Raw genomic sequence first — 15,831 nt, 5'->3', positions numbered from 1 at the left:
GGGCTCTCAAGAGTGTCACTAATGTAGAAGTGTTGTTGTGCTCCCAACAGTTATCAGGCTAGGCTATGAAGTTCTCTTTTTCACAGGTAAATCTGAAATCTAAAGGAAATACAACACCATTTTTCATACCAGCTTCCTCTGGGCCTTTTTGGTGACTCAGCTTCTCCATGGATCTGTCCCTGGACATTGACTTGACTGTGAATTGATCACTTACCACCAAAGCTGCCATACCTCAAGTCTGCCAAAACAAAAGCCAGGCTGGTCTTGTGTGCTCCTCCAAGTCCATTTCATCATACAAGGGACTCTTGCAGAAAGCACATTTGTCATGGACGAAATGATCCACAATCCAAAGACCACCCTGCCTCTGCATGCAATTTTTTGTTAGAGAGAAATTGTCTTCAGGAACAAGTTTCCTTCTAAAAAATGGTATTTATAGACTGTTCCTATCCAGAAATTCAGGGCCTAAATCCCAAGGAAGAATTGGAAGAAGTGTATTTATTCCTCCAATAAAAAATCACATTGCTGCCCTGTAAGAGTCCAATCCTTTTGTGAATCCTGTTGTATACCCTGCACAAATGTGTGTCACAGACTGTAGCATCGGAAGTGGAAATGTTTTGTTTGCTCATTTTTTTCTTTCCTACTTCAACTAACATTGACTGCCCTCCTCATTCCTACCCTTTGAGTCAGCATTACAAGTTCAAAAGTGACAAACCCCAATGAGTTAGAACTTTGTCTATTTATGCTACATTAGTCCCTAGGGAATATGAATATATGCATTAGAGCTCAGTACAGTGATTGTTTCTATTTTGCAGGAAGCCAATAGAGTATAAATTAAAGTTTTCATTTGTCAGATACCATCCTAAACTTAGAAAGAATTAAAAAAAAGAAGTGGAAAAAGTGCACAGAGCAGTCAGTATAAGCTTTCCTTAATACATTTCTTTCATGGGTTATTTCTTGTGGAACAGGTATTGATTTCTTTTTCCCTTACTCTGAATCACAATCCAAACACACACAACCTCTGCCATTAGAGATTCTCATAAAAGGGTATCAGCTCACAAAGGAGTTCAATGACTTAGCTAGAGCTAAGAAAAGTTTATGACATTTCCCCACTTATGCACCTAACAAGACAGAAGAAGACAGAATTTACTTCCTTCCTAAAATAGCATCATAGAAGTTTCCAATTCTCTTGACTTGAATCTCTGTGAAGCCAGCTGCCTGCAGGAGATTGCTGTACTCTGCTGGTGTTCGCTCTTTTCCTTCAGTCTGTACCAGCATATGCACAGAATACAGATGGCTAAGTATAGGTCTACTTTTATCTTCATTCAGAAGTGATTTGACCAGCAGCACTCCACCACCTGGTTCCAGAAGGAGGTGTAACACACGTTGAGTTATGAGAAGATAAGGTTTTTTTCAGCTGAATTATTAGGCAGGGTCCTAACCTTTGGTTTCAGTAAGAAGCAGTCTTTAGGTTAAGTGATATTTCAGCATCATAGAAGACAATAAAGAACAAGCCCCAAAGGTTCATTGTGATGCTTAATGGGATTTCTACTATGATCTATACACCTGTGTACCTAAACACTGCCCCAAATCTCCAATTCTTACACCTAAATATCTTGAAAGAGGAGACTTCTGCATTCACAAAGGAGACTAAAATTGGAAGCCAGGTATGAGAAGTAGGATTGGGCCCTGTCTGGATCAACTGCACACAACTGACTTAGGAAAGTGAAAAGCTAAAACAAAAAACATCTACACTGAAATCCTACTGGCAAACTTGCCCATCAAGACTATCTGTTTCACCTAACTGACAGATGAGAGTCTCCCAGCTCTTCAAGAGCTCATGCCTAGCTGTTTTGCAAACCTCATGGACTTTTGCCAGCAGCTGCCTGCATTTGTCAACATCCCAGTCATGCAGTATCTATCTTTGCGAGTATATAGGGATCAGCTTCTGGAATTGAATGTTTAAAAAACCTCCTGTAAAGCAAGAGTACATATATTATACAAAATCTTAAAACACAGAAAGCTGAGTTAAGCAAGTATTTTCATTTCAGTGCCACAAGTACTAAAAGTTAACTAAAATATTTTAGCAAAAGCCTCTTGAGGAAAAAGGCTGGGAAAGCTGCTGCCCTTCTTCACTGTTGCCTTTCCAAGCAGATATTTCACAAGGCAAGGTTGTACAAGTGCACTGACAGCCACTAAACTCCCAGCCTCTGCCAGGTCAGCCAGCAGGCTTATGTGGCCTCTGTCACCCAGCGCCCACGACTCTGCAGCCGTACGCTCCTCCACCACACACTAGCACCCTCCGTCGGAGCAGCTGGCACTTACCTTCATGGAAAGTGATCCGACGCTCCTCAGAGGGAACAAACCACTCTTTGGCCACTTGCACGACTTTCGGCAGGTCGTAAATTGTGACTGTGGAGTTTGGGTACACAGAAACACACTCCTGCGCCAAAGCTCCTCCACCTCCTTTGGGGAGAGCAAAGGTGGTCAGTGCAGACACAGAAGCACCCTGTTCAGCAACATGCCCGTGAAGTGACGCAGGCAGTGGTGCGTTCAACCTCACGGCACCTCGTACGTACGTTTGTCCCCTGTGTGTCACCGAAAGGGAGGAAGAGGGAGAAGTGTGGCCATGGACTCTGTCTGCTCTGCAGGAAGCCCCTGGGCTCCTGGCAGCCAGGCGTGTGGGCTGAGCCCTCGGCCTTTACAGCTCTTACACACCTCCTCAGCCAGATCCTGCTACGGCAGCTGAAAGATGGGAGATGAAAACAAAAGCCACAAAGCCACACAATGGGAAAGGAGTGGATGGAGCCCGTGATGGAGACTGTCAGGTCCCATGAATCCTGGCAGCGTTCAGTAGTGCTGGAACAGCGAGGTCCTTGGGGTAAGAGGCTACAGACAGTCTCTCAACTTAACATCACTGAAGTGGAAGAGGGAGAGAGGCTGGCACCAGAGGGACGTACCAAGCAAGGAAGGAAAAAATATCAAAACCTGCCAAATAAGCAAGGAAGCGAGCCACTACTTAGACTTACGAGATGCTGTAGAGAAAAACATGCAGCTTTCTAATGCTCTCACTACTCTCATATTTTCCTTTCCAACCCAACCAAAAAAAGTAAAAAGCTCTCTTTACTGCTGACAAGATTCTCAGATATATTCTGCTTTCCGTTGCTTTGCACATCTTGTAATGCAGGTGCTATTTTTCTTTTCAAAGCTCGTAAAAGAAGACGACAGTTCAGAGGCTTGTAAAAGAAGATCTACTGGCACTCACCTCCCAGGTCATAAATATGCCTGAAAGGGGAAAGGTCAAACGCAGCAAGAACATCTCGACCACATATACTCCATATTGCGTTCTGGCCAGCCATGAATTTCAGCATTTCTTCTTCTGATCTAGTATTGCAAACAGACAGCATGTGGAAAAGGTAGCTCACAATGTCCTTGGTGATTCTTATCGTACAACTCTTATCAAAAGTTTTAGCTCAAACACTAATCTCTGATTCTATTGACACACAATAAATTCTCTTTGCATACAGAACCTACTTTAAGACTTACTGCAAAGCATTCCTGCATGTGCACAGGGAATTAAGACTAGTGAAGTCCAACAGCCTGTGACACTTTTTAGGCTTCCAAGGGACTTTTCCATTGTGATGTGCCAAACATACCCTCTGATATGGTTTTCAGAAGGTTGCATACAAATTTATCTATTTCTAATCAAAATATCAGAGAGTGTCCCAACAATGGATACTCCTGATGCTGCAAGATATTTCAGCTGAATGGGACTCTCATATCATCATATACAATTGTTCTGAGTCCTAATTGCAGAATAAAATCTTTATCTGCATTAACAAGTGTAAAATTCCCAGTGCTATGTTAATTATTACCTACACAATGTTTGAAAAGCGTCTTTAGATGATTCTTTCATATTGGTTTCTTCCTTCTTTAAGAAAAAACAACCAAAAAGCCCATAAAAAAGTATATAGTTGAGTTTGGATTTTTTTATTTTGCTTTTTTCCCAGAAAACACTTTGGGTCTGTGGCTTCACTTAGTTAATCACTGCCACTCTGTTGTAATGGCTGTGACTATTCTGACACCTCATCTGCCACCCTAAAAGATGCTAAAGTGAAGGAATTCTCTGTTTGGAAAAAGAATGACTCATTTTTTACAGTAACCCATCTGGAGTGAAAGGGTGAAATTGGAATCCACATGTCTCAGAAATAGTGGTCATGCTCATCAGCTGCACAGACTAAGAAAGTGAGACTCCAGCCCCATATTAATCTATGCCCACCCTCACATCTTCTCCTCACAACAAAAATATCTTTAGTCATTATTCCATACTCTTTACTCTCCTGACAGCCTCCTCCTGTAAAAAACACTGCGGTGATAAGGTCTTCTCTTTCTGAATGAAAAGGTAGGCAAGCGGGAGACTCAAGTCCCCAGAAAACATTGTACTCCCCATACCTAACCACTCTCAACGCACTAGGCAAGGTCCTTCTGCAGACAGACCAACACCCAAAGCACGCTGTGGAAATCACTCCCGCTTCCTCCAGTGCAGCCCCAGTGGCATCACCCATTCTGGTAGCGTAAAGGACCTGAGGCCTCAGCTCGCTCTGGGGCAGCAGCCTGATGTGGAGAGCACAGCCAGATCCTCCAGGGCTACCCATGCCTTTACTTGCCTTGGGACATGTGCAGGGAAGACATATAAAGAAATAGATGCAAAGGCTCATGATGCTCTCCCTTTATGCCCTTGGACAACTTCTGTAAGCCCTAAAACTGGGCAAGAGAACACAAGCCAGAGCAGGACATAAAACTGTTAAGCCTCTGGTTAGTCCTGACCAGTTGTCTGATGGACGTAGAATCCCTTCCTGCCCACTTGGACTGGATGTCTCAGAGGCCAGCTCAAATTTATATCACTCTCAGCTATGACCAGCAACGTAAATAAATGCTTCAGAGTGCAGGAAAACCCCCCAAAAAACAAAACAGGTTTTGAAATCATGCTGTTCCCCATCCACTTTGGGGTTTGCTTTTGAGGTTTCAAATCATGCCCACACATCAGAGTGTTATTGGGGCAAGCTCTGTAGAGGCAGTAAATATCTTGTACAAGGTCACTTGAGGTTATTGCAAAAAAATAGAAGTTTATGACTATAGAGTCCCCTTCACCTGAGGCCTTCTTTACATCTTTAGTCATGATGATGTTTGCTGCTGCTCTTTCAGCCAAAGAAGGGCTGCTGTTCCCAAGCAGTTCTCTTTTCTCCACCTACAGTCATTGGCCTAATCCTGGATCTCCTCTCTCCCCACACACCTTGCTTTGCTTTCCAAACCATCAGAGCTTTAAGTCTTTTGGCTTCTTCCCCTTCTTCTGCCATTATTACCTCCTCCTCCTGTCACCTCTACTGCCAATAGCTTCAGTCCCACACAAGCATCCAGAAGTCTTTCCATCCCGCTGGGGCTAGTACCCAAGCGTGCAGCAATGGCATCTGGAGACAGGGGCTCTCCTGACTCCAGCAGTAGATCAAACACTCCCAACTCACAGGCAGTAAACAACACCTGGAGGTAAAGAAAGGTGTCAGTGAGGGGAAGTGAATCAGGAGAAAGTGCCAAGGCCTACTGCATTTCTAACACTGTTGTGTTGCAGAGAACAGATATTTCTAACAGTGGATCCTGGGGAGTGTTTTGTGGTTTGCAGTGATGGGAGTGGGAAGCCTGTCAGCCCTCCTTGGATAACCCCCACATGCAAGACTGGTCTGTTTTCTGGAACTGAAGTCCATGCCTAGGGCAGCCTCTCTGAGGCAGAGAAGTTCCTCTCAGTCAAAAAGAATGCTTTGTTTAGGTCAGCAGACGTGGTTTTTCAAAGGGAAGAAGGGTGTGAGTACCAATTTGAGCAACAAGCCTGCAACCTTCGGACGGACATAGATAACCTCAGTGTACACAGTGAAAATATCCTTCTTCGACTGTACACAGTCAAGTTCATAAATAATAGATAGCCTATTTCACTAATCACACAAACTCTCCCAAACACTAACCCATGCAGAAGCTCTAATTGACTGCCTGTGTCTACAATGATTTAGTAACATCCATAGAGGTTCCCTTCCCCTTTTGAAAGAACACTGTTGAAATTATTTCTCAGAAACATGAGACAAATGTGAATTTTGAAAGCACTGGAAACTGTAAATGAGGAATATGAAAACTGAATATGAATAGACGAATTTTATGCAAACACATACACACATGCAAACAACATCAGCAAACATTAAGCAAATTGACACTGCCTCTCTGTCGTTATCAGATGCTGTCTGGAAAAGAGTCATTATTCCAGACCATGTTTCCTCCACCTGAAGTGATATAATACACAGATGTTGTCAACTTCAAGTGTGGTTAGGGAGGTGGGAGTAAGAAATGCTGTAAATGAGAATGCATATGAAAAAATTTGCTGTTTGGGTGGTATGCTAGCGAAAACATGGCCTTGAACATTTCAGTCTTAGGCATCTATCCAATACTGATTTATATTTCTTACCTTTGAGACTAAAAAGCCATTGGTGTATTGGAATATGATTTGAGGATAGTCAAGGTCTTCTGTGGAGCCCATCTTCTTTCTGTACTGAGGCACAGATCCTCTTGTCCTCTTAATTTAAATAAGCTTCTTTCCACCAGGCACAGAGCACACCAGGTGATCCACTTAATCCTTTTGCTTCTGAGAAACCCATCAGTTACAAAATACATTGGCTAAGCTTTTTGGCTTCAGCGGATACTTCTGCTAGGTTCATCGCTGTTTCTTTGGATCCTTCGTCCTCGAGTACAGGGCTCAAGAAGCAGTGCAAACTAAAGTGGTATGGTCAGTTCAGTGGTTAACTACCACCCTACTATTTCAGAAACAACTGAAAGCTTGTGATAAGCAAATAAGAAATCACTGCAAAACAGCATCAAGAACCTGAACTCAGTGCAATGCATCAGAGCGCATAAACCAAAGCATGGCCTTTTTCTGGACTTGTTCCAAAGCAGCTTTGCTCAGTGGGGCTGGAATTTTGACACTGAAAAAAGATCCTTCGACTAGGGATCCTTATATATACTTCAGCCAGTCCAGTGACCTTTGACACCAGAGGAATGAAGACAATTTGGCGACACACTTCTTCATGTAGAATTTGCACATTTCATGGGGGTTAAGAAGGAGAGAATATCAGCTCAGTTGAGAATGATCAGGGCGCACTCCCACACAAGCCTGTCTCATCTCAGAGCACGCTAATTCAAGTCACCCCTCCCACACCACGAATTAGAGGCATATGTACAGCAGTTACTTCGATCCAGTTGCAACACAGGGACATGTTGAGCCTTGGGTCCTGGATCGTGTACCCAAGGCCTCAGACCTTACCTGTGCAAGAAAAAGGACCGGCATAACTATTATGGAGTAAGCAAGAGCCACGATGGAATGAATCTGAGAGCAAAGTCTACACAAGGAGCTGGAGAAGAACATATCCGACCATAATCAGGCCCATCAAGTCACTGGAATAGTCAAGGCACTGAAGGATTTCCACTTGGATACCAGTTTTTTTCTACATGAGCAAACAGCACATGCAGCAGTGTCCTGCCTACCTCCAGGCTTTAGGGAACCTGGGTGTGCTTCCCAGTCAGCTTGCAAGCTCTACCCACAGACAGGGAAAAGGAAATTCAGGGGAGTAGCCAGTGGGGAGCTGAAACTTGCTGTGACATGCATTGGTCAGGGTAGCCCTGGGACTGGTTACAGTATGTACCCATCTGTAAATCCAGGATCAGCCATTACTAGGAGAAATAAGAGAGTCTGTTCATTGTGCTGCTTTGTTGCAGTGACTGATTTGCTCTGACAACATTCACTCAGGTAAAGTCTACTAGAAATTAAATCTACTCTTTTTTCTTTCACATATTTTCCAGGTGCCTTTCCATATATCATGGAGACCATACCTGACCGGCACGTTATCAGAAACTTAAAACCCCATGTTCCTTTCCTTAGACCTCTCTGCCCTACTATTTGTTGCTCAAGTTTGTAAATGTCTGTCATCTTCCTATCAGCATCTGTGTGCAGGCAGATGCACACACCACTGAGGACAGACCCTTTCCATCAAGAAAAGATGCTTTCATGGCTTTTACATTGTTTAGTGACCTTTCAAGTAATAACTTTAAATCAGACCATGACTCAGAGGATACAATGCTGGATTTGTGAAGACAAAACAGCATTTTTTCAGTGGTGACTCTTCTCCGTACTTCAATGATAAAGTAATTGGAGAGGCAAAACTTGAGCAATATAACAGTGATTAACACACGATTCAAAACAGCTACTGTGATTTCACATCTTATGTAATTTAGCTAGGTGTATCTTTAAAGATTTGCACTTCATATTGTTGTCCCAGCATAACATTTCTATTAAGTCTTCATTTCCTAGATATTGCTGAGCTTTATGTATATGATAGGTATGGATAAGATATGAAGGTAAGTTTAATTCACTAGACTTTAAAATCCAGATAATTTTTCTACACTAGTTTGTTTGTTGTTTTTCCCATTTTTATGTACACACATAAGCACATGTACCATACACACTCAGCCATGCAGATCAACATGGACAGCAGTGCCTTTACTGGCACCCACACAAACACTGACAGCGCTCACTCAAACACGAGCAACATGGATAGTGCAGTCCTGTTCCACCTCCCTGTCTGATCAGGACTGAAGTTCACTAGTGGACTTGTTTAAAACTCAGAAGATGCTTGTTTCCTGCATTTTAAAACTGCAGGGTCTCCTGTGTTGCCAGAATATTTCAGTCCGTCAGATGCATTCCAAAGACAATTCTATCGGGAAAGAAAGGTCTGAAACTTCTCACAAAGTCTCTGTCTTTTTTCAATCAAAGTAGATTGACATTGCTGGCACTTCCCCTAACATCACATGAATAGGGTCATACACAGAATTGCAGGGAAAACCAGGTCCAAGTTTGATCAAATGCATTTTCTGTTCCATGATTAAAGAAGGGATGGTGCATACAATTTCAAACATGCCTCAAGAGCACAGTACCAGACCAGGTACTAAAAACAGAGATACACTTGCCTTTAAAAACAATAAAATAATACTTACAGATGTAGGACTACAAGATACCAGAGGGATCATTTCTGCATACTCAGATCTGAAGTAAGGATCAAGCGCATCTAGTTGGTTTTGTTGCTGTTTTATACGCACTCTACAGACATCTCTTCAATGGGATCAGCCATGGACAGCTGCAACAGTCCATTACACAGGTCTACACATATCCAAATTCTGCTCTAAAATTGGTTCTGTTGAAGTTGCATTTATTAGTAACTGATTGTTTGTGATTTGAGTTTACACCCTTGTGGCATCCTGTGCTTGTACTTCAGGGGCCTTTGATAAAATCGTCGTGGGGGAGTGTGGTTCAGCAGCACTCAGCATGTGACTTCCTGATAATGTTTCATTAGCAAAACCTAGTAATGCATTCAGCTCTGTTCCAGAGCTGTAGAACAGCTCACACTACAGACATAAAGATCCATTGAAAGCAGAGAAGGGATAGATGCAGGGTTAAAGGTATTACCCACATTGATTAATTGTTGCATTATGACTTGTACGTTATCAAAATTGCCTTACTACAATGGTATGCACATGGAAAATATCCATAAAACTGATATTTGAGGGCCTAGCACTGCTATCTCAGGAGAAGCCCTAGTTCCTGCTGAAAATCTGCTTTCTGAGTTGCCTAGTGGGCACTGAGGCAAGGAGATCTAAATGAAGTTGCTGCCTGAAAGATCTACAAATGAAAAGAGCCACAGAGAGGCAGCAGCATGCCCTAGGATGGCATGCACAAGCTCCTGGAGGAAACCCAGGAGCTTTGGTCCACAACCTTCCCACTCAAACCCTGTTACAAGAGGTCTCCATTGACTGGGGTCATCATCCTCAAGCAGAGACAGGTCACACACTGCCTTGTATCGTTACATACTGTTCTGGACCCTACACATCCTCAAGGACTAGGCGGGTTCCCTGCATCTTCAGGAAGTTTCTTCCCCTTCTCTACCCTATGCCTGGATGCCATGCGTTCAGGAGACAAAAGCTGACATACAGGCTCCAACTTTTTAAATGCTAGACTAGCTGAGGGGGGAGGGAATAAAAAAGATTTACAGGTTGCTCATCCAGACCCTCAGTAATCCACCACCAGTGGAAAATAAATATATATGCTCTTAGTTACTCCTGATTGAAAGAGACCTAGAAACCAACTGACAAGTAGAATAAGATAAGTAGCTTTGATATAGTAGGACAAGAATTAAATGTAACCCATGAACAAACAAAAGCAGAGATAAACTGTGAGTCAGGTTAATGCTGTAACTAGTCACTGAGAATTATACAACAGAAGTGAAATAGGCAGATAGCTGTGCAGATATTTTAATATTTGTATTTCTGACAGCTAAGGGCCTGAAAGAAAAGTTCGTGTGGTAATATTAGATTATCTAGTCTCCAGCTAAAAACTCAATCCTACCAGCATTTCAGTATTTCAAAATTCAATGTTTTAAAATTCATTTGTTTTTTGGGTGGGGGGGATACTTTTTTCAATAAGCATTAAGAGCTAAACCCCCAAGCTCACACTAAGAGTTGTCTAAGAAATGTCACACTTTGGCATCCTTGACATTCATATTATAACCTTAGACTGCAATCTTCCTTTTGCACTGTAAATATTGAAAGAAGAAATCAGCAGTGTGGCCTACTGGCGTTGCTTCATTTATTAGACCAAAGGTTTGCTGATCAAAGATTGAATTCCATTTCAAAAAGCAGTGCCTGTTTTAAAACCACAAGAGATGGCAAAGGATAAAGGCTAAATATGTATCTTTCTACCTATATGAACCTATATCACTCTCCAAAACTACTCTAAGTTGTTGGAAGAAAATATTGAGTTTTATCTGCTTTTAGTCAGCTCCTGAAGGTCTGATTGCTTTAATTTGTAACACAAACAAATAGTCCTTATTTTAAGAAATCTGTTTCATCCTGTTAGCAATCAAATCACTTTCAGCAAGTCTGAACATAGATGCAGCAGTTTTTCAGAAGATATAAAGTATTAGCACATTCAGTTCTTCAGAATATACTGACCTTCTGAAAGCCATTATAAACCCTGTTAGCAGTTTCATTAAAATGTTGCTCCGGCCAAAACCGAGTTGATATGCAATAAGGCTTTACTGAAGGGCTAGAACACTAGAGAAGAGAAACGCACAGAATTTGTGAGGAAAAATACATGCACGCACGCTCATACAATGATGCATAGTCCAGGACAAGTGTCTGACCAGTCCTAAATCCCTTGGGTAGCCAGGCATGGAGCAGGCAAGGGGATGTTAGGAAAGCCGGGAGCCAGCAAGGAGCACAGGGGACATGCTCCCAGTGCCAATCTTCCCGTGGTGGATCTACAGCCACAGTGCCCATGATGACAATTTCCCACCCCTCTCCCCTCAATTTGTCTTTTTGTTAGATGTTTTCAGATGGTTTGTAGCCTTTGGCCTCTGCCACCTGGATTACATACAGCTCAGCACTGGGAGTGTAATTTTCTAGGCAGAGGTCTCTTATTCTGCTCCTCCACTATTTTTCTGTTGTGCAGCTGCTGCTTCTTTTGTTTGTTATATTTAAGGCAGTCTTTTTGCAGTGCTCAAGGTTGTACTTCTTCAGCGATCGGTGACTATCAGCAAGTTCTTTATGATACTGGGACATCTGTTTTCAACCTGTGTCCATATTTTCAAGGCCTTTGTTATGATGGGAGATTTAAGTGTGGGATGATAGATAGCAACAGACATCTGGTATCAAGGTCTGGTTCAAACTGCAGTTTCTCGAAACATACTGATTACAAGCCTGATAGGCCAGAACTGGGGCCCTGCAAAGTTAACTCAAGGCAAAGTTAGCATCAAGTCTGTGGCTCCTTACTAGCAAAGGCAATATTGTTCTTACTGAGCCACCAGATCTCACTGTTTGGGCAAATGTAGAACATCTATGCAGAGCCAAAAATCCACCATTAGTCTAACAAAATCTTAAAGAGCTGAATCAAAGAATTATTATTAGTCCAGACCTAATTATGACAGTAAAAGAAAGGCTGCTTTAACAGAAAAAAAGTCTTAATAATAATAATTTTAATATTGTTATACACACATTTACAAATATTGACCCTTTTCTGTGCTCACTCTTTCACTGCCATTCTAGGTCCAAACATGAGGGAGGGCAGGCTGTGAGCACCAGGGCCGGGACACAAGGCAGGCTACCCCCATGGGCGCTGAAGAGGGCACTGGGGCAGGAGGAGCAGGATCTTGTAGGTCAGCAGGTCTGGCAGGGGGGATCCCTGTTAGGGTGCCGCAAAAGGCCCAGGGAACTGGGGAGTGGTGTTGGATGTGCCACAGATGTCACTGGGAGTGGGTTGCTTATTTGGGGGAGACTGGGACGGAGAAAAGGAAGGAACAGGAAAGATGGTGGAGGCATAACAAGCCTGGGAAAATGGAGAAAAGGTGAGATAAAAGGTGCTAAAACCCCATTTACTTCTGCTGCTCTGCTGCTCTAAAGAGCTCAGTCAGTTCAGACCACCAAGAAAACCAAAGTGATGCAGAACAAATGGGCATAAGTCATTACTCACATATGCCCATAGAGAAGCCCAGCAAAATGCCTGGCCTCAACTCTGTCCCTCTTGCAGAGGGCCTTTGCGCACCTAACCTACCATTTCTCTGCAAAGCCTGTCACTGCTCTTCAATCTCACAGCTGGAAGAGCAACACAGCCAAAAATTCACCAGGTGGAAAAAAAAAGTCCAAAGATAATTGCCAAGTAGCAAAGATGCTTTTTCTGAGAAATCTGAAGATTGTATTATCCAACCATGTGTAACAGCCTCACAGATCACGTTGCTCAAAATTCTGCTATAACAATGCTAAACAATGACAGCGGCAAATTACTTACAAAAGGGTTAGAGGATGCTGGGAGGATGCCACCATACCTATTGCTGGAACACATTCTTTAAAACATTCCAATGACAAGCAAAAAACACAGCTGAAAGACCCCAGATATGACAAGGGGGCACCAGAAGTCCCTGTGGGAGCATGGAAATCATAGAACGAACAGGGTTTTTATCTGCCTGCACACAGCAAAGCACTTGTTACAAAGACAGACCCCTGCAAAAGGCAGGTTTACATTGAAATTTGTCATTGGGGTCAGCAGAAACCTGGCCAAGAGTGGCTGTTCCTCACAAAGCAAGGGCCCTGCGAGCAAAAGGGCCAAGATCAGAAGCAACTCAGTTCAGGTGAGGACACCTGTGCTCCTCACATGGGGAGGAGGCCTTCTTCACAGTGCTTGTCATTTAGCAAGAGAAATGGGAAGAGGCTCTGATGAGACCAACGATGCCTCTGCTTTGTCAGAGCAGATCTTAAGTTCAGAGCAGTCAGGGCTTACTCTGACACTGACCTGGCAAGCAGAGCTGGGCTTCAGGCTCTTTCAGATCCTCCAACCTGGACTTCCAGGGGAAAAAATAAAAAATAAAAGCATCTTTTTGAAGAGGGAGTGGCTGAATTTTCATTTTAACTGCTATGCATCTAGGCTGATCCTAATACAGGAATTGGGGCTTAAGAGCACGTAGAGTTTGGCATCCAATGCGACAGAACGGCTCTAAAAGTCTCTCTTTAAAGATTGTCTAGCAAAACACAAAACCTCCTATAATCACAGAGCAACCCTTGATCTTTGGGTCAAGGAGAAAGAATTAGAAAGAGGACGGAAAGGGGAAAGGCACACTAGAAAGGAGAGAGACTCGGAAATAGAAGCAGGCTAAATAAATTGGGGAGAAGGGAATGGGAGAAATAGAACAGAGGACACAAATAAACATAATCCAGCTGAAATAGCACATGAGACCTGTCATAATATTATTCTATGGTTTAAAAGGTCTGGTTCTCTGAAAGTGAATATAGAGAAATGTTTACTTTTGCTATACTAATGTTTTTCTTAATCCCTACTGCACCATTTCCTTAGTCATCTAGCCAGAGAGGGTGGCTTTGTCATTCCACCAGGAGCTGAATGTCCAGCTGGAAACAAGCAGATAAGGAATGAGCAGCCCAAGCTATAGACTGCTGGAGGGTCTGCTTCACACAAGCAGTGACAGCATGTCACAGTGACAGCTGGGACCATGTGAGTGTTTAGCTGCTCTGATACTGCTGCATCTGATCCTTAACAGTCATCTAAATGCTGACCACTCTCAAACTCTGCAATCACTGTTCTGCACTTGAATCATTTCCTTGTGTTTTCCAGGTAATGATGGGTCATGATGGGCATTCTTTAAACTCCCAGTATCTTTGAACCTTGTTACAGCTAAAAGGTATGTCAGAATCAGGTGTGCATCTTGCCTATTCAAGTTTTTTCCAAGACACTAAGTAGCAAGACCAAGACATGCAGACCAGGGCCCTTTCTTGGTGTTGAGAATTAACACATGCAAGTACTGCATTTAAGGAGTTAGTTTTGACAAACCAAAATGACCTGCTCTTGCTCTTTTTCAAGTCAAGGGCAGAATTACCACTGACACCAGCTGAGATGTGAATCCTCTGACTCATCAAGGTTATGCAGCTACACACACAACCTGACACATCTCAGCATACTGACCAGGACTGGCCTGTCTGCTGGCTCAGGGAACAGTGCAGCCATATGAGCAAATGGCAGTCCACAGGCACATAAGTTTTTTGGAGGGGAAAAGGTGTATGGGAGAAAGTCCAGGCAGGATTTTTCTTTTTCCAGCATACAACACAGGCCGTTTTTTCTACGCTCCTCATTCAAGGGTAAATTAACATTTCTTTGGTGAAAAATGCATAGGGGTCACGTTCAGCCATTTAATTTATTCACTTAAAAGGGTAATTAATTCACAGATACCACCACTTCCTTCAGGCTACTCTTTAGCATGAAACTAATATTGCTGGTGCAGTGGAATAAGCAAAATCATTTCTCTGAACTTTGTTTTCAAGAGCGAGAGGGTGGGGCATCAACAAAGAACTGAGTCAGCCCCACGCATCCCTGCTAGCAGTCTGGTCAACCTCATTTCTTTGTTTTGTGCCTGTGCCTGGTTGCTGCAGGATGTAACACCTTGCTTTGTCTAGAGAGCAAGCGAGCGTTCAAAACAAATTACTCACAGGCTGCAGCTCCTGGCAAAGTCACCTTCATGCCGCATAACCCACAGGTAGGCAACGCTGCGCAGGGACTGCAGTTTACGAGGGAACTAGCTGAAACCCACTGCCCCAACTACTGCAACATCATGTAGCTATCTGTACTGTGAGATCCTACTTGGGCAGAAATGAGCTACCTGTGCAGTGGCTCCTGGACTGTGCCCTATTGCTTTTAAGGATGAAAGGACCATTGAGGCCTTGCAATTTGATTTTGTACCTATCACAGAATATGACAAAAGGCCAGCTTTTCCCTACTGAGGGAGGCTGATCCCTCTACAGTTCCTTCTACAGTCAAAGGAGAGAGAGGGCTCCTTTAGATGGCTCCTGAGGAGACTATCTCAGCTTCCTCTAGTACCCTAGTCAATGTGCATCTGTAGAGTGTGACTTTTTGGTGCCTCCTCCAAATGCTTCTCACTCCAGTAGTCTGGTTTTCTATTTCCAGAAACTGGGCAGGTTATTGCAGATTGTACTTCACCAACTGATTTAAAGAGATAGTCAGAGGCAAGTAGCAAGTTAGCAAGTGTGTAACTGAATTCCTTGGCTGTATCATTCTCCCTGTCAGTTGCTATCTCAAGGCCTGTAAAAAGCATTGCTGTGCTCCAATCACTCATCAAGCTAAGCTACAAAGTTCTCTTTTTCAAAACTGAAGAAAACTAGAAGAAAAAAAAAATC

The 15,831-nt window shown here is 43.1% G+C and overlaps 1 protein-coding gene across 1 annotated transcript; it reads right to left on the bottom strand.

Moving 5' to 3' along the window:
* Positions 1-1,143: 1,143 nt before the first annotated feature.
* LOC106490699 (acetylserotonin O-methyltransferase-like) lies at positions 1,144-6,574 on the bottom strand. Its single transcript, XM_067314916.1, has 6 exons — positions 6,503-6,574; positions 5,377-5,535; positions 3,873-3,928; positions 3,263-3,381; positions 2,323-2,463; positions 1,144-1,355 (listed from the first exon to the last, which is right to left on the bottom strand). Exons 1-6 carry the CDS (start codon positions 6,572-6,574, stop codon positions 1,144-1,146), a joined length of 759 nt encoding a protein of 252 aa, XP_067171017.1.
* Positions 6,575-15,831: the final 9,257 nt, after the last annotated feature.

This window comes from Apteryx mantelli, chromosome 1 (genome assembly GCF_036417845.1).
Source record: "Apteryx mantelli isolate bAptMan1 chromosome 1, bAptMan1.hap1, whole genome shotgun sequence".
In the NCBI taxonomy this organism is placed as follows: domain Eukaryota; kingdom Metazoa; phylum Chordata; class Aves; order Apterygiformes; family Apterygidae; genus Apteryx; species Apteryx mantelli.
This window is presented reverse-complemented; position numbering and strand designations above follow the sequence as displayed.